The 27,317-nt window shown below is 42.8% G+C and overlaps 1 protein-coding gene across 2 annotated transcripts in view; it reads left to right on the plus strand.

Moving 5' to 3' along the window:
• LRRC20 (leucine rich repeat containing 20) overlaps nt 1-27,317 on the plus strand; it is a 113,439-nt gene that overhangs the window by 32,765 nt on the left and 53,357 nt on the right. For both annotated transcript variants that reach the window (XM_048506662.1, XM_048506663.1), the window contains exon 3: nt 10,202-10,369. In XM_048506662.1, the coding sequence (XP_048362619.1) occupies nt 10,202-10,369 (168 nt within the window). The remainder of the gene's footprint in view (nt 1-10,201; nt 10,370-27,317) is intronic.

Below are 27,317 nucleotides of genomic sequence, written 5' to 3' on the forward strand. Positions count from 1 at the left end.
TTGGGGGTGGGGGAGGCTGAAGCTGCTGTAGAGGTTTCGTTCTCCCCTTAGGATTTTAATGCTCCCTTTCTAACAGTTGACATTCTCTTCTGTCATAGAGGTGATGAAGTAAAGCGCACAGTGTGAAAAGCAGACAAAAGCAATTGGACTTAGCAGACAGTCCTCACAATCAGCAGTAGAGGTAGCAAACCAGCTGAATATACTGCTGCGGATTGTTGGTAAAGGCTCCTGTGGTGGTTACGGAATTGCTATGTATAAAGACCTGATGGATTGATTTGTTTTCGGTCATATGATTTCCCCTTCAGCCTGAATTGGTACAACCCTAGAAACAGATGTACTACCTTATCTGCTAGGTCTATAGAGTGAGGCTTGTGGCAGTGTATAGGGTAGGTTTTTGTGTTTGTTTTGTTATCACTTACCACTCCAGTATGCTGGAAAGGAGGCTATTGTCATCTCAGTGTTGATTAGGGAAAATAAATATTTGGAGAAATATGAACACAAAAATTAGGTTCTACTTACGGTGTGTTCAGGTGTTTGGTGTGGAAGTACCAGTCTGTATTGATGAAGCACTGAAACTTCTTTGGAAACTTAGTTTATCAAAGGGGACTTGACTTCTAGAACTACAGAATCATATATGATATTCCATCACTAAGAGAATACTGATGTAATTCCATCTCAGTCATTCCTTATTATGAGTGACATAAAACAAGGTTCTATTCTAGTCCCTGTTGTGGTTAAAATTTCATGTTCTGTGTTAGGTCTTGCACATAGAAATGCTTATGTGGGTTACAAACCAATGTAATTCTAGGAAGCGATATTCTTTAGACTGCAGATCAATGAAACTCAACTGTGATCTACTGGTCTCCTGCAATTAACGGTTCTAAAAATTCATTAACCAAATTAACAGGTTTGCCCTTTATCTTAGCAACAAGTATCTTCTATTTGACATCAAAGATTTCCAGCCCACGGAAAACTTTCTTACATGAAAGAAAACTGTGCGGTAGCTAGAGGGAATTAAGAAGTCGATGCCCTGTCAAATCAGACAGAAATTCTTTAATGTCTTGTCTTTTAAACCAAACATTGTACTTCTCATTGTGCATTTCGATCTTCTTAGGGAGTTCAGACTTTTATTGTTTGCTTTTTGGTTCTAATCTTATGCCTTCAAAGCAGAAATGGAATGTAAGACTGTCAATCAATAAACTGTCAATCAATACAAGAGCCCAATTTTTGCAAGGTTCAGACTATCTCCCTGCCAAATGCAGAATTCTCAGTTCACAAATCAATCAGTGTTACCCTAAATGGCACTCAGCATTTCAGAGCGCCCAATAAATGGAAAGAATCAAGGGCTAGGTAGTATTTTGTCGGTGGTTATAGGGTTGGACTAGTATCTGGGAGACCCTGGTTAGAATCTGCACTCTACCACAGAAGCTTGGTGGGTGACTGTCGGACAGTCACACATGTTCAGCCAAGGTGGTTATGGGGATAAAATCAAAAGGAGAAATCAAAATCAAAAGGAGAAAAATATAAGCAGCTTTGGGTCCACATTCAGGAGTAGAATAGGGTGTGAATATTTAAATAAATGTTGTATTAAGGCCAACCAAAAGAATTGTTAAAAATATTGTGGAGGCTTTCAAGGAGCAGCAGTGGCGTAGTGGTTAAGAGCAGGTGCATTCTAATCTGGAGGAACCGGGTTTGATTCCCCGCTCTGCCACTTGAGTTGTGGAGGCTTACCTGGGGAATTCAGATTAGCCTGTGCACTCCCACACACGCCAGCTGGGTGACCTTAGGCTATTCTCAGCTTTTTGGAGCTCTGTCAGCCCCATCCACTTCATAGAGTGTTTGTTGTGAGGGGGCAAGGGAAAGGAATTTGTAAGCCCCTTTGAGTCTCCTACAGAAGAGAAAGGGGATATAAATCCAAACTCCTCCTCCTCCTCCTCTTCTTCTTCTCTAGAGCACTTCATCAGGCTGCATAATAAGAACACCAAAAAAAGAATGGGAAGTGGAAGATGCTTCAGTCCCTGCTCAATCCCTGTGTAGGCTGTGCTGCACACTGGAGGAGATCAGGTGGTACTGGGTGTATCTGGAATCAGGTTGCACTTGTAGCTTTTTGGGAAAGAGAAGGGAAAGGCCTTCCAGAATGGTGTGATGATTAAGAGCGGTGGACTCTAATCTGGAGAGTGGGGTTTGATTCCCCACTCCTCCACATGAGCAGTTGACTCTAATCTAGTGAACTAGTTTGTTTCCCCTCTCCTACACATGAAGCCTGCTGTACAACCTTGGGCTAGTCACAGTTCTTCAGAACTCTCTCAGCCCCACCTGCCTCACAAGGTATCTATTGTGGGGAGAGGAAAGGGAAAGAGTTTGTAAGTCTCTTTGAGACCCCTTACAGTAGAGAAAGGCAGGATATAAATCCAAACTCCTCTTCTTCCTCACAGTCCAAAGGCCTTTCTGCACAAAAGCCTCAAGGACAGTGAGACAATACCTTTGCTTTGAAGATGTGTTCTTTTTTAAAGTTAGTCTCAGCTTCCCCATACCCAATGCTGCTACCCCACAGCTGCTGCTAAAAATTAAAAGGTAGGCATATTAAGAGATTAGAACGCCATTATGAGGGAGGCTTCTACCCTCCCCAACTGTTTTCCTATGCTGAAACAGGACCCGGGGGTGGGTGGGGGGGGATTTCCCCATTTTTCATGCTCCATGTAGTTTACTTAAACCACGGCTTCAAGTAGTATCTAAACCTAGCCATTCTCTGCCCTGCTAACAAATGTCTTGACAGATGGGGAACTGCAAACTACCTTCGCTGTGCTTTGGAATGCATGCACTCCCCCACATGTGTCTGCCAATAGTTAATTTTATTTTAAATTTTTAAATGTTCCATTTCTTGCGTATTTGCTCCTGAGGCAGTTTCCAAATATCATTCAAATTCATTGAAACCATCATTATTTCTCCTTTTTTTGCACTGTGGTTTCAAGCATTAACTTTGAAATTGAAGCAAAATAGGTGCAGAATTCTTATCAGGCAAGTCCATCCTCCAATAGGACAGCACAGGGGCATCTTTCCTATGCAGGTGAAAGAGCAGAGCATGAGAAGACCAGGCAAGAATAACGGCTGCTGGTCAATTTTAGAAGCAACAGTAGCGATATGTGGCACGTGCAGGCAAGTTGGCACTGTGCCTAGATGTACCGCTAGTGTGCCAGGTGATGCATGGTAGCAAGGTGCAGTTTGGCATTGGGAAGGAAAGTAAGTTACAGGGCCTGAGGGCACGAGAAAGCAAAGGTTGACTTCACGGATGTGCCAGGAGGTGGGGAAAGTCTGGGAAAGTTAGAATTAGCACTCCTGGTTGATGCCCCGTGATGGACAGCCAGACAGACTGGGATCCTGCCACTGATCAGAGAAGGAGGGGTGGGGTAGGAGATGTGAAAGAAGTTTGATCAGTCCATTGGACCAAGAATTGAGTGTAAAGGGGTGTTTGTTATGATGGGACTAAAGGCAGCCTTGGCTTAGGATATAGTTATGAGTACCCTGTTTCCCCGAATATAAGACATCCCCTGAAAATAAGACGTAGTAGAGGTTTTGCTGAAGTGTGAAATATAAGGCATCCCCCAAAAGTAAGACGTAGCAAAGTTTTTGTTTGGAAGCATGCCCGACGAACAGAACACAGAAAAATAAGACATCCCCTGAAAATAAGACATAGCGCATCTTTGGGAGCAAAAATTAATATAAGACACTGTCTTATTTTCGGGGAAACACGGTATTAGAATGTACTATGTGTTGCCTTGATCATGCTTGGTTGGGCCTGTTTCCCAGGCCTCTTCTAAAGGTTCTGCATGCTGAGCTGTTGTAGCAGGGTGGGGAGTGGGGGTAGGGAGGCTTAGCCCACTGGCTTGTCCCAACCTTGCATTCCTTTCAGCATTTTTGCCTAGAGATTGCTTCAAAAATCTGGCAAACCATCCTATACCTGGCAAAGGTACTTGGGCCAAGTGCCAGCCAAAATGGTACAGAGTTGCGTCAACAAAATAAATGTCTTGGCAGCACTCTTGAATGATATAGTCTGTTTGCGCACTGATTGGATGGGGGTGGTTGACATGGAGGAGTTCTGAGGAAAAAAAGAAGACATTTGAATCTTCGTAATAAAGTGTCATCATCAACATCACCAATATTATCCTAGGACATTTGACTACAAGCAGTAGTTAAGCTATAAAATTGGTGAGGTACATGGTTCAGTTAGAATTCCATTTTGTTTTCCCTTGTTGGAGGGAAGGGAGTAGACAATATGGACAGGTCATACTGAGTGGAAGCAAGGTGATGAAACTGGCATATGAGATTAAAATCTGTCTCTCTGCTGCTTTTGAATTCTTTTTCAGCAGTCAGCTTTCAGCATCTACTGCTGTTTTGAGCAAGACAGTTTTCCAACCATGTTGCGTGGAATTTATGAATTATGGAAGTGAGGTGTTCCTTTTTTCTCAAAGTTTTTTTTTGTTCTTTAAGTTTTTGTTTTCCAGAGGATAGTTTGAGCAGAGTTTTCTTTTCTTTCTTTCCTTTTTTTTTTGTGTGTGTGTGTGTGGGGGGGGCACATCTTGGGCATGATTCAGCCAAAACACGCCACTGTCATTTGTTTTGATAGAAGAAGCATGACCACCAGTCTTACACAATGACATCTGTAAGGCTTTAAAGGTGACTATCATTTCTCTCTGAAGAACAACAGAGATGGGGGGATCATTTTGTTGATGGGGGGGCAGAACAACAGAGATGGGGGGGGCAGCGGGACCTAAAAAAGGAGCAGTAGCATAAAAATTGCCACTTTTGGGGTTCTAAGTTTGCTGATAGGCATCATATTCTTGCTCAAGTATGAAGAAATAGTACATCTGGCATCACAGTTGGGGGAGGGGTGAAACAGTTTGTAGAAACAATTTGAAGAGAAACTCCACAACTGCATACGATTTGATTCTGAGCAGAACTCCATGGGAAGCGGTCTGCCATGCTGGTGCTCTGTTCTCGACTTTCTGTGCCCTGGGAGAATGAGAGGTTTTCATGGACCAGGACCGTACACAGATGTTTCACCTGCAGATTAACTGGATCCTGCAGTAACTTTTATTTACAGTTTCATGCTGACGTTTTTGCACATCGCACCAGTATTGCAATGCAACGTACTCGTCTGCAGAACTAATAGCCATTTGGAGACTGATTAAATAGCAGTTGGGCAGCCTGAAGCTGTTTTTCCACTCTAGTCTGCAGCACAAAGTGCTTGAGAAGTGTATGAAAATAACAAAATAGAGTAACCAGAAGCTTCCATATTATAAATGGAGGGATGTCAGTGGTTGCTGTCAAACCTATATTTTTGATGGCCTCCCCTCCCCCACCCCCTATTCATCTTGAGGATGTGGAACATAGCTTCTATCTGCCAGTCAAAAAAAGCCAACAAATAGAGTTTCTGGCCATTAACGTTTTGGAGGGCTGAGGGCAAACACCTAATTGAATCATACTTATGGGGGCATTTCTACCCCCATACTTATTCCATACAACAAAGTTCTTCATTCACACTAATCCAGTTTGGACTGGTTGAAGCTCAGTAGGTAACCCAGACTTCCTCCACCACACCTTATCTCTGTTCAGAGATTCTGCCCTGCTCCCTTCAGCCGATCTTGTTAGATACCTGATACTCATCTTGCCCCTCCCTTCATTCCAAGACCAGAGAAAAAAGAAAAACAACAACTCAAGCCTTTGGCCTTAAAACTGGAGCCTGAACTTGGGTCCAAAATAAGATTTTGTCTGCAAAGACCTCCCCTTTTTTAAAGTCATGTCCCTGACACATATTAATACATAATTTCCTGCTCCTTTTCCCTTCTGGATCACTACTTGGGTTATCACCTTAGATCCTGGGCACATATGCTTTGACATTCCTAGGCCTATCTCTATTTTGTGAGTGATAAAGAATGAGTTTCTGTGGGCAAAAATGTGGACTGATGCTTTGCCCTCCTCTCTTCAGTGTGAACCAAAAGCTCCCCAAACTCCTGTTCTGGGGAAATGTGTGGGTTTCTGTGATGGGGTGGGGGGAACTGCCCTCAGCAATTGGATGTTCTTGCATACAGCAGAAAGGCTAATCAGGTTCAATCCTAACAAATCTTCAGATTTAGGTCTCAGTATCAGAAGGGTTATGGAGAATCACATGCAAATGCTTCTGAAGGATCTTAAAAACAAAAGTGTGAACCTCTGAGGCAGGCACAAAAATGGAAACAGAGGCTAGAATTTAGCAATATAATTAGGAAAGGTTTTATTGAATGAAATAGCAAAACACTGCATCCAAGTTGTGATCAGGCACATACATAGCATCAAATACTAAATTATCCATGGGAGATATTAGCTATTCCTGTGTGCATGTGCACTTGTGTCATGTATAAGTCAAGAGGCAGGTTGGGGGCAGAGAGGAGGAAAGAAAGAGGATAGCCAAGAAAGTCGAGGATCATATCAGGAGTATCCAAAGTAAGCTTCTGCATAGGCTTGGAAAGGAGGTATTTGGGCAGCTTAAGGTACAGAGGAGGGTTTTCCAAATAACGTGGAAGTGGAGTTGTCTCTGGGCTCAATAGAATTAAACATATGATAGGAATTCCCCCAACCCAACTCCTGTTATATGTAACATCAGGGAACTAACATTCCCAAGTGCTGCAGTGCTGTATTTGGCTCACAAGCCCTGCGAAGGAGGAAATTCTTCAGCCTTCCTTTCTGTGCCATTTTCTGAGCTGAAACTGCCATGTAGGGGCTCTGCCCTTCTGTGGACTCTGCATCCCCCTTGTGGCTGTTTTGGCTCAGGAAGATGGTTTGAGAGGGCAGGCTAAAGCCCTTGGTCTCCCTGTACCATACTCCCAATCTGAATTCATCCTTCAGCGCTTGGGAATATTAGTTCCCTTATGTGACACATGACACAGGAGTTAGGTCAGAGGATCTCCAACCTGATCTATGTCACTGGTATTGTCTAGTTGAGCCTTTTGAGAAGAATTTCTTGTAGGTTCAGGTTGAGATCACTGGAGACCTTTTCTGCCTGGTGAGGCCAGACAGCAAAATGTTCCTGGGAGAAGATTCCTTTTTTTTTGAAGGTGCTACAATTTTGCTTTCGGAGCAAGGCAAATCTTCACATAGCTGCACGTTGCTAGAGTAAAGTTGTTTAATACTCACTACCATCAATTTACTTATTAAAATAGATGCTAACTAATGTGATAGCTTTCTTTTTCTCTAATATTATTTTTTCTTGTCGACATTTGAAAATTAGACTGTCAGGTTGCTTTACTGATAACAAGAAAAAGTGGCATTCAGCTATAATGTGTGGACCCAGAGGCACTTTCTCAAGGAGAGAGTGTTTTGTGGAGATAGCAGCTTTCAAAATAGCAGTTTGTACAATTCATTATGGAAATGAATGGAAGCCCCCCACCCCACCCTTCCAAGGGATAAGCTCTTCGCATCCTCTCAGGCACCATCCATGGCAAAAAAGGTTTATCGGTAGGGCAGGGAAAGTCATTCAAGGTTAGACAAAATAACGGGAGATGTGCATGAAAAATGTATGAAATGAATATGTTTTTTACAGCTTGCAGGTGAAAAGTTGTCAATGCTTCCCATGAAATTTAAATAACAGGTATGCTCTGTGTTTTGGCCTTCCTGCTTCAGAAAGACTCATTTTGAGTTGCTTACTGTTGCAAAGTAAACTTCTGCGGAGTATGTAATGATATGTATACCATCATGGGGGATTGGCGGGGAGGGGTACAAATCAAGGAGCAAGAAATGTTTGGGTCAGTAAACAGTTAAGCTTGAAGTGGATATTTCTATGGACAAGTAGTTACTCTGTTGTGAAGAGAAAGAACCCAGAGACAGATGAGGTTAACAAGTTCTTATGTAACTATGGCAGCATGAAGAAATGAAGTCCTTTTAATTAAAAACCGGAGGGAGTAGCACATACACTGCTCATAACTGTGAATGTGGTGCGGTTGCTGGAATATTGGACACTTGGGTTCAAATACTTACCATGTCATGAAGCTCACTTCGGTCTCCTTGAGCAAGTTGCCACCTCTTACCCTAACCAGACTCATGGGGATATTGTTGTCATAAAATGGAGGCGGGTAAGTCACGCATGCTATTCTTGGAAGATAGGCAGGATAAAAATGAGGCAGGAAAGTTGATCCATGTGGAAGCTGTGAGGTCGCACAAACGGCAGCTCTGTGTAGCCATAATTTGCTAGCCTAGCAGAGGCTAAGCCGATGCCCTCAGCGTGCATGAAATCTCACAGGATCATTTGGATGGGACTCCAGTAAATGATACGTGTAAGTTAGGCCATGCTGTTGTTCTGTATAACCCTCTTTTGCTTAAGATGAAGGTTTGTTTGATTTTTGCCAAACAGAACTATCTTAGATGCCAGCTTTTTGGCTGCCATTTTGAGTTGCTACACTTAATCCTTCTCCCTAGAGGCCAAAAGCTTTCTTGCCTCCCTCTTGTCAGACAGATGTTTTCTGTGATGTGATTGTGGAATCTCCTTTGTCTAAAGAGCAAAGAGGAGGGGTGGTTTTTTTTTTAATGATAATGAGCATTCACAGTTGGAGTCTGTTACCTGCAGTTTGAAATGGAGCAGTCATTCACCTATACATATGAACCAGGAATAATTTTAAAAAACCAGAGGCAAGGTGAGGAAAAAAATCTTGCCGTTAGAAACCTGTAGCACTCGAGGGCTCTGCCCTAGATAACCCATGCTTTCTTGCTTGCTTGCTTATTTATTTAATGGTTACATTGCTGCCCCTCCCCTTTAGGGCTTGGGGCAGCTCTTGTCGTGTACGTAAAATATTTAAAAACTAGCAGACAATCCTAGATATGATCCTTCATCTGCATTCTGACTGATAGTCTATTCTGCCGCCTTATTCATACTGCATTGTCCTGTAGGAGTCTGCCATTAGCCTTGCCTGTTTTGCAGACATAAGGTTGCAACTTGCAGCATGCTGCACTTCTTGACTTCCTTGTCGATAGAGCTGTTCCACAAAACTGTATCTTTGCATTTGGGTGTTTAGTACACAGGGTGCGAGCAGTAGTTCATTATATACAATTCCATTTGGGTAGTCTTCTGACTTTTCAACACGGTGCTAAATAATGAATGGTATTTAATAATGAACAATTTAAACATTGTATTACAGGTGACATTACATTAAACTGGTCTTCAGAGGTTTCTGCAGACTTCTCATTACAGAAAATATTCAGCAAAGACCAAAGTTATCTGTTTTTTAATTATCTGGGGATTTTTTAAATGGCTGTTAGAGATCCCAGCTGAACACCTACATATCAGACTGTAATTAATCTTAGCTGTATCTTATAGCATTCCTTGTTCTCTGCCACTTGGTCATTGTCCCCCAGTCCTGAGGATCCATAAATAAGGGAAAAATATTAAATTTACATGGTGACATAACCCTACTGTATGCTGAAGTGGTTCACCTCTCTCCCCCAACCATTTTTCTAGAAAGGAATGCTATTAATTAGCACTCCTTTAAACCTGAACTCACTGGTGATTCTGTGCCTTTGTTTGCTCAGGAATTAAGCCTGATTGTTTAAATTCCTGGCACGTCAGTCTCCAATAGGAGATCTCTAGAATTCTACAGGATAGCTGCATTCTGCAGAAAGAGTTGCTAGGCAGATGTTTCCTCTTGCCGATAGCACTGAAGAGGTTTTCCATGTAATCAGATAGAGCCTGAAGGTTGGCTGTATTATAGGTCTTGACTTTTCATCTGGGAAGCCTCTCTTTGCTAGGCCTCCAGTTGATGACACCATCTATTCTGCCACTCCTTTGGTTTTATATTTGTCGATAGAAGCATTGGCTTAGATCAGAGGTGTCCAACTCTGGCGCCTCAGATGTTCATGGTCTACAATTCCCATCCAATTGGCCATGCCAGCAGGGGCTGATGGGAATTGTAGTTCATGAACATCTGAAGCGCCAGAGTTGGACACCCCTGGCTTAGATCCTGTGGGAAAGTTTTGCTAATGGAATATTTATTGCTAATTCCCCCCTCCCCCGCTGAAGTCTTCTGACTTCCTCTACCCATGCTCACTTTGGGAGCTCTCTTCTATCAGTGGGAATTTATCATGGGAGTCAAGCTGTTGCTGTAGCAAAGATGGGGTTGGCTTAATTATTTTCTAAATGGATCTGTTTTTCACAACACCTCATTCTTTCCAAATGCAGAACTGGATCTGGAAGGGAATTACATCCACCGCCTGCCAACAGAGGTTGAAACCCTTTTACATCTGAGAGTCATCAACCTTTCTAGAAACAAATTTCAGCACTTTCCAGAGCAGCTGACTTCTTTGAAGGCTCTTGAAACCATCAATTTAGAAGAAAATGAGATTGTGGGTAAGACCACACTGGTGTGACCAAATGTCTCTTTGTTGACAAAACAGAGCATCTTTTGTTGGTTTTGGTTTGGTATGAATCATCTCCTCTGTTTCTGTCAGCCTGTCATTTTCATTTTGCTGGAGTAATTCTGGTTCACCTCAGTGTTGGACCAGATAGCTGTGCATGTGCAGCCCTTAGCTCATAGGCAGTGGGCAGGCACTTGAATGCAGCAGGTTCCAGGTTTGATCCAAGTGGAAAAGATCATCAGTAGCTGGGCTGCAAAAGCTCTTCACCTGAAGAGTGACTTGTTTTTTAAAATAGAAGCTTGTGTGAAAGAAGTTTTTTAAAATGCCCTCCCAGTCATTGGGGAGGGCAGAAGCAGAGTGGGAAAGGTGGGGTGGAGCCAGAAAGAGACCTTGCTCGATATTGTTGTGTTAAAACAAGCATTTAGAGAAGCAGGAAGGAGCTGGCAACAAGGAGGAGGGTGAGGGGGAAGCGTGCAAAGCAGCATGAGGGAGTGTGTGTGGTGGGGTGAGACTAGGCATCCTGGCTGTGGAAGGAAGGAAGAGGTCTGGGGTGAACCTCTGCCCACTGGGAAGTCTGTCTGCTCTGACTGCGAAGCAAAATTATATTTGTGCTAGAAGTGGTCTTGCTTGCCACGGGGAGAACGGAAAGTGCTTGCAAGGCTTTAGAAATATGTCCCTACAAGACATCGTGCGGCGACACACATTTGTCTCCAACCCACAGCAGATGCCTTGTGCGTCATTGGCCTTTGAAAAACATTATCTTTGCAAAAACATGAGTAAAGGACTTCCATTGAAGAGGACATACGTGTCATCTTTTTTAGAGGAAGCTGAATGATACTGTTTCTCAGCAGGAAATTAAGCCGTACTACAGGCACAGGTTCATGCATCTAGGGCGGAAAAAGAAGATACTTACTAACCACAAAAAACTAAATCAAGAAAATTTTCTAAAATGTCAATGAATAATTGCTTCTGATTATATGCAGTTTTTAGCCAGAAGAAACAATTCAACCTCTCAAAACCAAATTACTTCTTTTGCTAAAACTGAAAAAAAAAACACCTTTATATTACGGTCACAAAGATAAGGTTTTAATTGGAGCCAGGGCAACTGCTGCTTTGCTTTACAACCTATTTTCAGTGTCCTGATTCAGTTCTGGGCATGTGATAACCTCTGACCATTAATCTGTTGCCACTGAGTGATCACAACCAGTGTGTGTTTGTCTGGTGTCTTCCAGATGGAGAGTGGAAGGAGAATGGGTATCCATCAGTGTGACATTTTTGTGGCAATCACACACTTTTCATTTTGAACATTCAGTAACAGGCTGTCCCCTGAAGTACCAAGCAACTTGTACAATCACAGCTCTGTTTCCCATCATTGAGAAACCACATCCAGGCTTACTATCTGCAAGGGGGAAGCAAGTTGAGCTGCCACCTCATATTCAGAGTCTGATTTTTTTCCCCTGAAATTTGTGAGTGACATTACCAGACATTACATCCCACACCACAAAACTGAAAGAAATTCAGTGTAAGCTCATACCTCTGTCCCCCAAGGTAAGCTCATACCTCTACCCGTTCAAACAATACATTCAAATGAATTGAAACTGAAGAGCTGTTGTGGTTAGCGAAACTATGCATTTTGTGAGAGAAATTTTACTCACTGCTGATTTTGGTATTTGTGGTGGGATGTCACCATTTTAAATTAGCACGTGCCTGTTTAGCATTGCACACAAAATTCTTACAAGAGAAAGCCTCTAGCATCATGGCCTGAGACATTTTTTCTTCTCTGGCAAAGGCACCCCTCCCCCTCCTTTGTCATCCAGCCTGAGAAAGAGTTCTGGACAGCTTGAAAGCTTGCATGCTGTTTTTATTTATTTATTTGCTTTATTTATACTCTGCCTTTACCACAGGGAATCAAGGCGAATTAAGTCAGAACAAGTAACAAAATAAGACATTCAGTAACCAATACATGAAGATTCGAGAAGTCTGTAACCACCCTAAAGAACTGAAGCACAGCATAAGTGTTAACATAACACGTTAAAAGATACAGAAATTAAATAATAGGATCCTGTTCACAATAAGCTACATACAGCAATATAGACCTCAGTCCCAATCATTTATTCAAGTAGGTTTGCGAATCCTTTTGTACAGTGTAACCTTATTGCATGTGCAGAAATCCCTCTTGGATAGGTCAGTTTCCATGGTTTACAAAAAGCCAAGAGAGCAGGAGCTCTCCTGATCTTCTCAGGCAGGCCATTCCACAGAGTGGGGGGCCACAATGGAAAAGCCTCATGTACGGACAGCTGATGATATTGTCTGCTTGCAGGTTGGCACCTGCAGAAGCTCTTGCTTTCAGGAAAGTTGTTATGGTAGAGCATAGGGACAGAGGCGACACTGCAAATAAGTGGGGCCAGGGCCATGAAGTGCTTTGAATGTAATAGCCAATACCTTAAACTGAGCCCGGTAACAAATGGGCAGCCATTGGAGCACCAGCAGAATGGTAATAATAATATATCTATTCCATCTATTCTCTTTTCAGGATAAAGATGACACCAGATTTGAGAATTCATCTGCCATTTTCCTGGACTGTATTTGTTCTAGAATGCCCCACTTGAGTTCTGGTGCCTTGGGAACAGAACTAGGTGGGCACCAGGACCCAAATGGAGCATTTTGGAACAAAGGTGGTCCAGAAAATGGCAGATAAATTCTCAAATCTGGTGTCATCTTTATCCTGAAAAGGGTAGAGCTCCCGCTATTAGCCGAGCTGTGGCATTGCAGACCAGTTTTGAAAACTGTCCTAGTATTTTTCCTCCTAGTATGCAACAGGGCAGGAGAGCCCACTCGCTGAACAAAAGTTATAGGTTAAGTGCAACCCTGTTTTTCACACTCGGGCATTTGGAAGGAAAATCTGTGCGAACTGTAAGCTGACTTGAGGCCGTTCACACATGTGCAGTCTCCTTCGCTGTGAGTGTACATTTCCTTCAGACTTGATTTTCGGTTATGCACACATTTTCCTTTCATCGACTTTCGCCCAGCCCTCAGATCAGAGAATCCCCACAATTTCCAAAAGCTCTTTCTCCCCTTTGCAGGGAAAAAGGAGATCGCCATGCATTGAGCTTTCCTTGGGTTCTCCCACCCCTTCCCGCCTTCCCCTGGCCACACCACAGTAGTTCCTCCCACCCTTCAGATTACTATTTCAGGATGATCAGAAGGGCTTTCAAAAATTAATGTGAAAAATCTATTGCTGGATCAGCGAACCCATTGGAGTTGACAGGGCTGGGTTCATTAACAAAGCTCTTGCTGGCCTTTCTTGTCTCCCTTCCCACATTGCTTCCACTTTCTTTCTTTCTTTCTTTCTTTCTTTCTTTCTTTCTTTCTTTCTTTCTTTCTTTCTTTCTTTCTTTCTTTCTTTCTTTCTTTCTTTCTTTCTTTCTTTCTTTCTTTCTTTCTTTCTATCTTCTGTCTTTTTAGACTGCTGGGTAGCACTGTTTCCTCACAAAGCTCGAAAGAGCAGAGGAGTGGATTCCCAGTGCTCTGTTTTCTCTCACCTTCAGGAGCCATCTATTGTGTTTGCTGTGTGAGGAAAGGAGGACAGGCAAGTAAGCAGCTAGCTGTAAAACTCTGGCTAGGAGAAAATGGACCTGTTGTGAGGTAGAGACTTGTTTGTCTCTTTTGTGAAAGGAGGCGAAGGAGGCCTGAGTCATATGTCCTGTTCTGCAGGCCCTCTTTCCCCACAAATGATGGTTTGAACTTGGGCTGAAAAGCCCCTTTTGAAAAATAAACAGTGTTTGCAGGTTGTGTTCATTCCTTTCTGTGTACCCTGGTGGTCTTGATTATGAGGACCCCACCTCATTGCAGAGATTCTTTTGTTTGACATGATTGTTGTGGGAGCATTTGTGCTTTGAGAATGAAGGGAAAATGCCTGGTGAATCTTTGGGGGGGGGGGTATCCATACCCCCATCACTTCCTTCCTTCATCCTGCATGTGCTGCTTTGCATTAGTCTACCACTGGATCCAGCTATCCCCCCATGCACAGAGAAATATGGTTATGCAAGTCCTACCTATCATGAGAGCACAGGCACCATTCCCTGAATATCAGCAGCAGTGTTGCCTTGGAAAGTCAATGGCCTGCCCTTTTAATGGAGTCTTAATGTGCAGAAATGGGCTGTTGGAATTGTTCATGGCATGGCGGTAAATAACAACCCCAGAAAATAACATCCCATTAGGCCTGTATTAAAGGGGCTACACATTTTACTGAAGGCCATAATTCAGCAGTACTTTTGAACACATTCTAAGACAAATGAGCATGCAATGTTAGAAGAGAACTCGGCCATCCCATGCTTAGTTGTGACATTTCCTGCCAATAACTGCCTATTAATTTGGGTGCTGATTTTCAAAAATTGCCTGTTTTTGGAAAAAAAGGGGTCAGGCATTTCCAAGGGAATATTTTCTGCCATTAAGCAAAGGCATGTGTTAACGCAGGAGAGGGAGGCCATTGGAGTCGCAGTTAAGAAGTCTGCATTTGAATATGTCAGAATGAATCTTGGTTGTTTGTGCGTGTGACCTATAGAAACTCCATTAGGTTTTCAAGGCAAGCAACTTTCTGAGGCAGTTTGCTTGGCTCTGTGAAGGCTGAGAGAGTTCTGAGAGAACTGTGAAGGAAGCAGTTTTCCTCTAGGCCAGGTTGGCCAGCGATTCTGGAGGGTTTGGGGTTTTTTGGCTGTCTGTTGGGCATGGAGCAGGGGTCACTGGGTGTGTGTGGGTAGAGGTAATTGTGAATTTCCAGCATTGCACAGGGGAGGCAGTAGGGCTGATCTAGATTACCCTGAAGGTCTATTCCAACTTTGTGTTTCTATGATTCTAAGGTCAGCCAGCAAGCCTCTGTGAAGGAGTGGAGAAATTGAAATCTCCAAATTAGAGCCCATCACTCTTCATTACCATGCTGGCTCTCAAATCTCTGTTACTGTTGCTGAAAGTAGACCTCCCATCCTATCTTCTGTATTTTTTTAAAAAAGGATATGCTCTTTTCTTGATTCATCTTTTTCGCAGCTTGACTTTGGAGAGGGAGGGAAACAGATTAAAAAACTGAATACTCCCAATGTGATCCTTCACTTGTCATTAAGAGACTAAAACACTGCAGTATGCAGCACCGTGGTCACATTTCTTCTCTGTTATATTAAAGGTAGTAGTACTAATTGTGAATTGGCATGCTATTCTCCCAGAGAGCAATGGCAGCCACCCTTCAAAATGTCACTTACATTGTCTAGGAATGATTAATTGATGATCCCCTGCCTTCAGTTTCTGTTACATTCATTATTAAAAGGGAGGAGATAACCTCCTGCTAGACCAACATCAGCCTTGCAAAATAAGCCCATTAAAAGTGTTATTTTTCAGTATTTTAATTAAAATTCCACCCAGAGTATGAACTCTGAAACCTCAAAACACTCAAACCTTATCTAATAAATAGAAGTTGATATTACCTAAAATGTTAATTAAAAGCTGCCTGGATCATACCCCCAAAGTACCATCACAATAGTATCCTTGTGGCGCAGCAGTGGCGAAGGAGGTTAAGAGCTCATGTATCTAATCTGTAGGAACCGGGTTTGATTCCCAGCTCTGCCGCCTGAGCTGTGCTGCCTGAGTTGTGGAGGCTTATATGGGGAATTCGGATTAGCCTGTACAATCCCACACACGCCAGCTGGGTGACCTTGGGCTAGTCACAGCTTCTCAGAGCTCTCTCAGCCCCACCTACCTCACAGGGTGTTTGTTGTGAGGGGGGAAGGGCAAGGAGATTGTAAGCCCCTTTGAGTCTCCTATAGGAGAGAAAGGGGGGATATCTTCTTCTTCTTCTTGTGTTTGGTAAACTTGGATAGAAACAGCAGGAAAATGGGATCCCCCCTCCCCCAAGAAGAGAGATTTGGACTGGACAATCTTTGTGAGTACATGTGAGTTTGTTATGTGCTGTAATTTCCATAATGGTTCCTGGGCTTTTCAATGCTTGCTGCTTTTGTGAAAAGACTGAGGATATAAAATCCTGTCAGTGATTGAGAGAAAACAAATCAAGGGCATCAGAATGTCATTTTTAGAGAGTTATCCCCCCCGGTCTGCATAAATACCTCGAGAATCTGCCCACACAGTTAATTCAGACCATTTGCTGCTGCTGCTTCTTATGCAGAGTGCTGCCTCAGTGGAAGAAATTCAAATGAACCTCATTGTGCATCAGATTTCAGTTCTGGAAGATAAGATGCTGTGATACTATTAGGAGCCGCATTTCAAAAATCTGAATATGTTGATTGAATATTTGGTGGAGTTGGTGTTAATGTATTCCTCATATTAACAGTCTTGACGAAAAATAAGAACAATTACACATCGAAGAGTTTACAGAAGGAGAGCTATTGTAGAAGGCAGCTCAGGCTTTTCACTAAGGTGTCTCTGCCCCCTCCCTGGTCATCTCTTTTCTACTTTTATTAAAAAGGCACTGCTGTAGATTGGAGTCACTGAGTGGGGTTGAAGGTGGCTGAAGTAATATCCTTTTTCATCTCAGGGTCTTGCACTGCTGATTCTGACTTGGACAAGGTATTTTACTCATTTGTTCTATTGAGACTGAAAAAGAGATCCTGCCCTCCTTTTGTACAGTAGTCTAAACAATACCATCTGTAACTAGTGGATCATAAGTGGTTTGACCCAGCAGTGAGGCATATTTAAATTGTAAAGCAATGCAAGAATTTATTGGAACCAAGTATCTGTCTGAGCAACCTGCGGCTCTCCAGATGTTCATGGACTACAATTCCCATCAGCCCAGCCAGCATGGCCAATTGGTTGCAGGCCCCTAGAAGAAGGTGCTGATAAGTAGACAGGAACAAAGTAGTTTGTATAAATGAAGGACTAGGAATTGAGCATAGTAGGAATTTGTATGGATGCATAGAACCTTTAACTGGAAACTGCATCTGTCCATAGAACTTTAACTGTGTCAGTCCATAGAACAGTGGAACAGGAGCTCTGGGATCCTTCAGGGGCTAAACAGACATTTCATGACTGCCAACTAGGAAGGCCTGATCTAAGCATGCAACACTAATAGGTAGGCTGGTACCAGTGGACTGGTACCAATGGACTGGTACCAATTTGGATCATAAGTGAGGCATCACAATCTTGTTCTTTCAAATTAGCACATTGAGGAGGAAGGTTTGTTTGCTTAAAACTTTTCTGTGCCACTTTCCCACTCAAATAAGGTCCCTGAGGCAGCTAGCTTCTAACCTAGACCTTTGTATGCCTTCCTTGTTTTACACTAACACTAACACTTGATCCTCTTTGATCTGAGATTGCAAATGCCTTAACAGACCAGATGCTCGGGAGCAACAGCCGCAGAAGGCCAGTGCTTTCACCTCCTGCATGTGAGCTCCCAAAGGCACCTGGTGGGCCACTGCGAGTAGCAGAGAGCTGGACTAGATGGACTCTGGTCTGATCCAGCTGGCTTGTTCTTACGTTCTTACGTTCTTAATTACTGAGGCAGGGAAGTGCTGAAAAATAATGTTGTCACTCTGTGCATGCCAACCGATGGAAGCTTCAGGGGCAGGGACGTGGTGGGGGTTTCAGCATCTGTACAGTGACTCCCCCTGATGTCATTGCCCAAATAAGGAGCTGGGCTTCCTCAAACCCAGCCAGGAGGTGAACGGAGCTCCTTATTTGGGCAATTACATCAGGGGGAGTCACTGCCCAAATAAGGAGCTCCCTCTGCCTCCCAGCTTACCACCTTCGGCTTATACACTAGTCAATACGTTTTCCCAGGTTTTGGTAGCAAAATTAGGTGCCTCGGCTTATACACGCGTATATACGGTATTTAAGATGTTAAACATTGTTCAGTCAGATGTTCTTTTGGTAAATAGGGAACCGCATCAGGAAATTGATTCTTAGGATTGGTTGTGTCATTGGCTCTGGATCGTCTCAGGGTTTTTTTACCAGAATTCCTAGCCAGCTGTTGCATATTCATTATAAATCAAGTGGTATCGGATGGCACAAAATCAGAGCAGAACAGCTGCCTCATATGAGCAGACAGTTTGAACCAATTACTTGATGTCTGAAAGTGTTGCAATGGTGTTATCAAGCAGTAGCAATTAAATGAATCTTAGGAGAATATCCCCCAAGATAGCAGTTAATTATCCCTAGTAACTATTCATGCCCAAGAAAGATAGTTATCCACTTCATATTCAAATTACGTTTTAGTTCTGCTCTGTTTGGCTCTTCCTTTGTTTCTGCTTTTGACTTGAATGTTCCTTGTATTGTGAACGGGTGGGGTCCTTCTTGTCCATTTTTGCTCGCATTAACCACAGTGGTAGTTACTGAAAAAAGTGGAATTCCACTGACATAAATGGAAATCAAGTTTCAGCATATAATCATTTGCACAGATCCTCAAAGAAATTTTTTAAAGTAATATTTTCACTTATTCCTCATTCCCATGTAGGTTCTTGAGAATTGTTCACATTTTGAAGAAGCTGGTCCAATATCTACTTTCAGATTTGACCAACTGCTGAGGCTTGGGTATTCAGCGGGAAACTTCCCTTTGTTATTTTCTTCTTCCCATGATCGTTTGCTATTTTCTGTGCCCACTGAAGTCAACAAGGATAGATTTATGGAGGAGAAGTCGATCTATGGCTACCAGTCTTGATCTGCCTTGATCTCAGATTTCAAATGCCTTAGCAGACCAGGTGATCGGGAACAGCAGCAGCAGAAGGCCATTGCTTTCACCTCCTGCATGTGAGCTCCCAAAGGCACCTGGTGGGCCACTGCGAGTAGCAGAGTGCTGGACTAGATGGACTCTGGTCTGATCCAGCAGGCCAGTTCTTATGTTCTTATGTTCTTATGTTCTTAAGGCTTCCCACACAAACACACTATGGGATGCAGACAAAAAACACCCCTTAGCGTTATGGCTTGAAAGATGTGTTCTTCTCCTTCCTCTGACCTTTTTGTTTTTATTTTTAATATCCAGCCTAATGAAGAATTCTGGGGAACTTGAAAGCTTGATAATGTGTGTCATTTTGATTCCTTTTACTTTCATGCTGTGGTTTTACTATAGGCAAATGTATGAAACCCTACAGTAGGCAGGTGGGGAACAATTGCTCGCTCGCTCACACACACACACACAAACACACAGAGATACACACAACGTTTGAAAATCGAAAACCAATAATACAATCCACATGACACCTTTTATTATGATCAACCAAAACCTGGAAGCTTTCAAGGTTGCCAAAAACCCTTTTTCAGACAGGATGTTACGACAGTTAAAAATAAGAAGAGGTGGGGGGGGGGATGTTCTCTTGCTAATTTTCTGTCATTTTGTGCAGTCCTAATAAAAGGCATTACAAGGATGGCGTTATTGATTTGGATTTTGCAAACAGGAGTGTTTTCATTGTGAGCTTGCTCTGAATCATCCTGTAGGTCAAAACTGCTGGCTTTCTTACAGAACACTTAGAAGTAAATAGAGATGCCATCTTTATCATTGCTTATAAAACCTGACACTAGGTTGCTTCCTAACTGACAAATAAATAAGGGGTCTTTTTGCTGTTAATTAAGAATATGTGGCACCCCAATTTTTGAAGCTCTTAATCAGCAAAGTTGCTAACAGTATTCTTAGAAACCACAAAATAAAGCTTAAAACAACATTGAAAACAGACAATGCAGTGCCAAAGTTGTAGACCCTGTAAAATACAGTAAAAGAGGGGAAAAAACAAACCCAGTGGCATGTAGCTGAGAAATTACACAACAATTAGAAGACTCCTTTCTTTTTTATTTTGTATAACTCTTTACCTCAAGTTTAGTACACAATAACAACAATAAGAAAATAAAAATTCAACAGCAGTAGGTGAAACATACTAGTGCAGTTGAGATATGTTCCAGTACTTGGTCTATTGCTTTTTTACAGAAATCATATCATTAGTTGTGTTCACTTAACAGTACATTACAAATGCAAATCACATGATAAATTTTGTGAGCTGTTTACTTTGTGAAATCCTCTTCACATATTCTAGAAAAGGCAGTCATCTATTTTAAAAGTTTTTAAGTGTCCGTAGGTGTTTCTGTAGGTGTTTCTTTTTTACCAGATATAATATATGCCTGTGTCTTGTTTGGATGGGAAGAAGGCTTGGTCTTTTATTGTCCAGACGTGAAGAAGGCTTAGCCTGTAGAAGCTAGTGAAATTTCTAGCGCTAAGACTTTCTTTCTATTATTCCAAATTTTCTGTGTCGTTGTAAGCAAGGGGTTCTGCATCATTCCTTTTGGTTCTGCTAATACTGTTTACCAACCAAGCCTTGTAGGGGTTCTTCAGGGCTTTTGCTCTGAAGCTAGGTCCTAAATAATATATATTATGTATTTTGGGCTACCTCACAATAAGGATTGTGATCACTTACATCTAACCCTCCCTGGTTTACTGGCAGCATGGGAGTATGAGAAGGGACTCTAGCTTTCTTATTCTTCCAAATAAATCTATGTATCCCAAAACCTTTCTGAAAGTGCTCTGCCTTTACTTGCTGCATAAAAACCGGCAGCAATGGAAGGAATAGCATGGTTTGGGTTCCACTGATGAAAAATGCCCATCCCATGTTGTTTCCCACAGCAAGGCCACAGAAGAGGATCCGAATGTGCAGATTGGCTCAGATGGGAAAAGGTGGTCCTTAAGGTGTCCTAGGCTTTAAAAATTTAAAAAACAAAACAACTGTAAAGGCAGGGCATCACAAGGGCTAAAATCTCCCACACCTCTCTTCTACCCATTCCCTAATTCTTATGATCTTCTTTTTTTCCTGTTCTCCTCTGCAGGTTTCTTTCAGATTGTCCCACCTGGTACCCCTTCAAAATAAACTAAGGTGGTCTCTCTCCCCTTTTACTCTCTCTGTTTTCCCCTCAGATAACCATGCTAGAGACTTTTTCCTTTTCTTATACAGTTCAACAATATTTCAATATCACAGTATGAAATATGTGATCAGTGTCAAAGAAATAAAAAATCTTAAGACCTCATACAGTTTCAGGTTTTTATCCTAAATTTAATAGCCTGAGAGGGAATCAAATGTTTGATTTTGCAGTAGTATTTCCTGGATTCTTATAGAGGGATGGTTCTGTATCCCATCGGGTACTCCAACTTAACTCACGCCTTAACTGCCTTTCAACCAAGCAGCCTTACAGCCATATTTCAGCCACACTTTACATCATGTATTAGCCTCACCTCGACCACACATCAAGCACTAGTGAGGAAGGCTTTGTCCAAACACTGGAAAGGGATTTTCTTGCCTGACCGGTCCCACAGCAGTGAAAACTGCTGCTCCTGGGAAACAGGTGGCCCTCAGGAATATCATAAAGCAGTCAGCAGGGGGAAGATTAATGGGCAAAAATCACCCCTTCCCCCAGTTCCATTAGAAGAAGAAGAAGAGTTGGATTTATATCCCCCCTTTTTCTCCTGTAAGGAGACTCAAAGGGGCTTACAAACTCCCTTCCCCCTTCACAACAAACACCCTGTGAGATACGTGGGGCTGACAGAGTTGTCAGAAGAATTGTGACTAGCCCAAGGTCACCCAGCTGGCGTGTGTTGCAGTACACAAGCTAATCTAGTTCACCAGATAAGCCTCCACAGCTCAAATAGCTGAGCGGGAAATCAAACCCCATTCTCCAGATTAGAGTGCACCTGCTCTTAATCACTACACCACGCTGACTCTCAAAAATATACCATTGGATTCTCCCTACTGTTTTATAATCCATGCTAAGATGGCTGTGTGTGGTTTCATTGTCGTGGTTTCATTGTTACTTTTTGTCAAACTCAATGCAAGTTTCAGTTTCATACCAACTTCGTGGTGCAACCTTATCAATAATACTGTCAGTCAGAGACAAAATGTGAACATACCGGTAAGCTTGATGAAATTTGGCTGTATAACCATTTAGACTGTATGATTTGTTTTGTTTTATCGGCTTTATTTTGTTTGTTGGCCCCTGATATTTTAAAAATCTTTTGACAATTTAGGAAACTTACATTTATTCAGAAAGTGTCCAGATTTTGTGGACCTTTTTTGTTTGGCAAAACTGTTTATAAAAGGAAGGAAATTATTATTCAAACCTCATGTAAAATTTTTAGATTATCCACCTGTTGATTTAGATAATTCGCCTGTTGAGAGATGTGATTTTTCCATTCCTCCCTTGCTAGCTACAGTGCCAGTAGTTTCTTAGATTTTGTTCCTCTCTCGTTCCTTTAAGCCTGCTTAAAGGTTCAACAATTGGATATGAATAGTTTCTAAATAATTGTTTTGTTTCCTCCTCTGCTCCATTCACCAACCTGCCTGTTTGTGTTTATAAGTGATGGCAGAGATTAAAGTGTAATAAAATGGCCCCACAGGAACCTGTTTCTCACGTAAGGATGTGGCATTTTCTCATCTGACTTGCTGATTCCTTGCCAACCAGTCTGTCATGATGACTGCACCTGACGAAATGATGCTCTTCAGTTTGTACTCTTGCATACAAACCAGCACTGTGAAGTTCCCCCAGGGCCCTTGTGCACGTACTGTTTGCAGTGCCGCTGTGTGTTTCACAGTGGGGTTTCCCCGTGGTTTTCTGTTTTGATTCGATTACCCTGCTGCGAAGCGTTCTGAACCAAACCGATCAGATCTGCCATTTTGCCTGCCTGCTGATGCCTTACTGGCTTCCTTCCAACCCCCCTTTTGGTGCCTTTGTTTTGTTCCCTGTCTTTGATCTAGCCTTCACTTGCTGGATTAAAGAGAGTTCATTGCTCCAGTGGTAAATCTACAGAGCCACTGTTTTCTTAAATGTGAAGGTGCAAGTGGTAGAGCTACTGCCCATCCTTTCCTTCCCTGTTTCTGTTCCCTAATGCCTAATTTTTAAACTGAATTTTTCCATTGTTACTTTGCTCACACGGTTCTTTGCTCCATCAATAGACTACTAGATTTCATACAAAAAAAATTAAAAACCCCTCTGAGTGATGTGAAATGGTGGAATTTGGGTGGGGAAGAAGCAAGAAAGCCTGAAGAGAGAGGAATGTGCGGGCATCTCTTCAGAATTCCCTGAGCAGGCAGGGGAAAAGTCACAGGTTTCCAGGTTTTAGAACTTCAAGGATTCTCTCATCTAAGTGCTGTGAGTTCAGGAACAGGGAAAACGTGCGCAAATGAGAATCTGACCCAAGGGTAATCTACACTTGACCAAAAGAGACCAAATGTATGCAGAAGGCTCCAGATATTTGATAGTCATTATATTAGAGTTATAGCAAGTACTGAACAGGGAGAAATTGTGTGATGGTTTCAGAGAGTAGCCTTGTCAGTCTGCAGTGGAGGCTGTAGATTCAAGGCTAGTAGCATCTTTGGGACCAACAAGATTTTGAGGGTATGCGCTTTCAAGTGCAACAAGATTTTGAGGGTATGCACTTCATCAGATCCCCATTCCAATTTGTGTCTGACAAAGGGAACTTTGACTCTTAAAATCTTAAGACCCTGAAAGATCTTGCTGGTCTTGAAGGTGCTGCTTGTGCTGCTGATCTTGAATCTGATTCCCCTGGTGGGATTTGCTGCTTGTGATACTGTTACACCAGAATTCTACCTGTTATTATCAGTAATATTCCCCTTTCAAATGATAATTTCTTGCCCAAATAAATTAAGAAAAAAAATTGGTTTTTGCTCTTGGAGCGCTAGAACCACTTCATTGAACTCATAGAGCTGACCGCTGTGATTCTGGCACTCTATAAACATTTCACAATGGCAACTGGAGGCTTGGGACCAGTGCAGACTTAACCGACTTGCTCTGACTACTGGTCTTTGCTGCCTCAGCTCTTGCTTGCTTGGCAGCTCTTGATAGTGTTGCCAGCCTCCAGATGGGGCCTGGAGCTCTCCCAGAATCTCAATGGATCTCCCAACTCCAGTATTCAGTTTCCCTGTATGGCAGTTGTGGAGGATTGGCTCTGTGGCTGAGCTCATTGCTCTCCTCAACTGCTCCTTCCCTAAGCGCGCGTGCACGCACACACACACACACACACCCACACCATGTTTTCAGGAATCTCCTAAGTCAGAGTTGGCCACCCTAAGAGGAAGGCCTATTACTGAGCAGCAGTGGATATTCCTTGCATACAAAAGGTTCAGTCTGTGGCATCTCTAGCTAAAGGATTTCAAGTAACTGAAGTGGAAATGGATCCTAGAGAGCCACTGCCAGACTAACGGGATGCCACTAGATTTGATGGTCCAACACTGTCTTTGTCTAAAGCTCTGCTTCCAGTGTTCATACTGTGTGACTGATGACTATTGTTTTGCCCTCAAAGCACTGTCTGTTGGCCCTGGACTCTTGCTAACTCTCCCAGTCCGGGCTCATGTATACAGGAGAATGAAGAGGTACTCAGCTGGGGTGAAAGAATGGACTGTACCTCTGGAGATTGTAGACCTCAGCGTTGGCTATTCCTCTGCTTTAAAATCCCAATGTAAACAGAAAACTAGCAAATCGGGGAGAAAGGTTCACTCCTTCTCCTTCGTTCCAGTGCTATTTTTCTGTTTGCAAGATGTAATTGTCTGGGTTCTTCCACCTGCCGTCTGAACTGACCTCCACTGCTTCATTTCCCTGCATACTGGGCTACCTGCTGGAGATCCTAGTGGGATCTTTGAGCCATCAATTCAGAAATAGGGCAGAAGTCTTACTCTACAGATATTCAGGACAATTTGGGGTTGTGTATTCATTGTTATATTCTACTCCTTAATGCGACTGTTAGCTTTGTCGAATGCTTATAGTGTGATTGAGTTGTCAAGCTGGGCATTGCGAATAGAATTGTTTACAAGACTTCCGCCTTATTAGGTTGTTAACTTTTTTGGGGGTAGAGTTTCAAATGAGGCCCAGAGTGTACAAATTTAAAAGCAATCAGGAGTAGGAGCATAAACGAGCCCTGTTTTTAATGTACGCAGGCCATTTTTTGCTATTAAAAAGATTGTTGAAACCTACAGCGCCAAATTGATTCCCAGAACTCAAGAGGCTTCTTCAGTGAAGCTCATAAAGAGTTCATTTCACTTCTTCCTCTCCCTGAATCAGATATTTGGTTGTTTTTAAAATGTATAACCTGTACTTTATTTTGCTAGGGGACTCAAGCATGTCCACTGTCTAGCGATACAGACAAATTTCACACAATCTGAACACACTTGTGCACATCATAAAGCCCCCATGAAGTCACCACTAGAACCAAAAGCCTCCCGCCTTCCCAGTGGTGTAGCTACCACGGGACAGGGTAGGGACAAATGCCCCAGATGGGCCCCTGCTTGGTCACATGGGGGGTGGAAAAACACCCCCACGCCCCTCCCCCTTCCCCCCTCAGCTGACCCCACTAAGCCACTTCTTCAGCCAACCACCGGGGGTGCCACAGTGCGCCCCTCAGCCCATCCCCATCCCACAGCCTCTGCCAGCCAACCCCTCGGCCCCACCAGACTGCCTGGGACTGCCACCAGCTCAGTAAGTGGGGTGCGGAGTGAGTTGCTACCATGGGGCCCAGGGGTGTGGGGACTGCCATTTTGCCCCAGCAGCCATTTCCCCCCACTACGTCTCTGCCCCATCCCAAATAAGAAGCTCTGCTTACCAAACTTCCCTACTAAATAGAAATCCCACAACCAGTATGAAAATATTGTTAGTGGCTGGGATAATAGAGTAAAAGCTAAACATGCATTGTGTAGATTCCACATGGGCTGACCCAGAGAGAAAGGGAGAGAGGTGGCCCTTAGCTTGTTAAAGACCTTAAAGGTAAGCACAAGCACCTTGAATTGGGCTCAGATTGCAAAACAGATTGGGAGCCAATAAATATGATATAAAATTGGAGTTGCATATTCAAATCAGCGTATTCAAATCAGCTTTGGTCAGAAGCTGTGCAGCCACATTTTATACTAGATGTAGTTTCTGGGTCACCTTTAAGGGCAGCCCAAGTAGAGAGCACCTGGACACCCCAGGCTAGCCTGATCTCATCAGATCTCAGAAGCTAAGCAGGGTTGACCCTGATTAGTACTTGGATGAAAGACTACCAAGAAACTACAGGGTTACTCTGCAGAGGAAGGCAATGGCAAACCACCTCTGTTAATCTCTTACCTTGAAAACCCCACATGGCTGCAACTTGATGGTACTTTATACACACATAAATACATAGAGAGCATTACACTAGTTCAGCCTTGAGGTTACAGCAGTGTGCATCAGGATGGGAAGGTCAACCAAGTATATGTATGAATGTGTCTCACTGCCCACTTAGAACCCAAATGCACACTAAAGTAGCCTGAATGTATGAGAACTATCTTCCTTCTATCACTTCTTACCTCAAATTTAATGAGTTTAAGTTTTACACCTTCCTAGAATCCTGAAATCTTTAGAGTCAGCCATATACCAGTAATAAAGAATCTCTAGCAAAGTGGTCAAGTGCTGCTACAGACTTAGAAGGACCCTGGAGAACCCAATACAGTGAAAATAAGAAATAAATGAATAATCAATGATTTCAATGAATAATCAAAATAGACTAGGCAGGGGAATTCACAAATACTCAGCCAGTAAGCTGTTGTGGGTTTTCGTGACATTGTGACCTTGTTCTGGTATTTTTTTGTGCCTAACGTTTCACCCACATCTACGGCTGGCATCTTCAGAGGCATGTCAGGTAAGATGGGTTCTCTCTGTGATACAGTGTGGAGCAATTGTGTGATACGGTATATATTTTATCCACCTTTCAGGGGTGAGTCTGAGTGTTCATTTACATTGCTGTTGCATTTGCAGTCTTATTTGCAACTGTGCTTGTATTTGCATTAGCACAGTTGAGAACCTTCCAAATGCTGCGACCCTGTAATACAGTTCCTCATGTTGTGGTGACCCCCAACCCTAACATGTATCCATTTTACAGATGGAGAACACTGATGCAGAGAGTCTTAGGCGACCCCTGTGAAAGGATTGTTCGACCCTTGCAACTG

This window comes from Sphaerodactylus townsendi, linkage group LG08 (genome assembly GCF_021028975.2).
Source record: "Sphaerodactylus townsendi isolate TG3544 linkage group LG08, MPM_Stown_v2.3, whole genome shotgun sequence".
NCBI classification, from domain to species: Eukaryota; Metazoa; Chordata; class Lepidosauria; order Squamata; family Sphaerodactylidae; genus Sphaerodactylus; species Sphaerodactylus townsendi.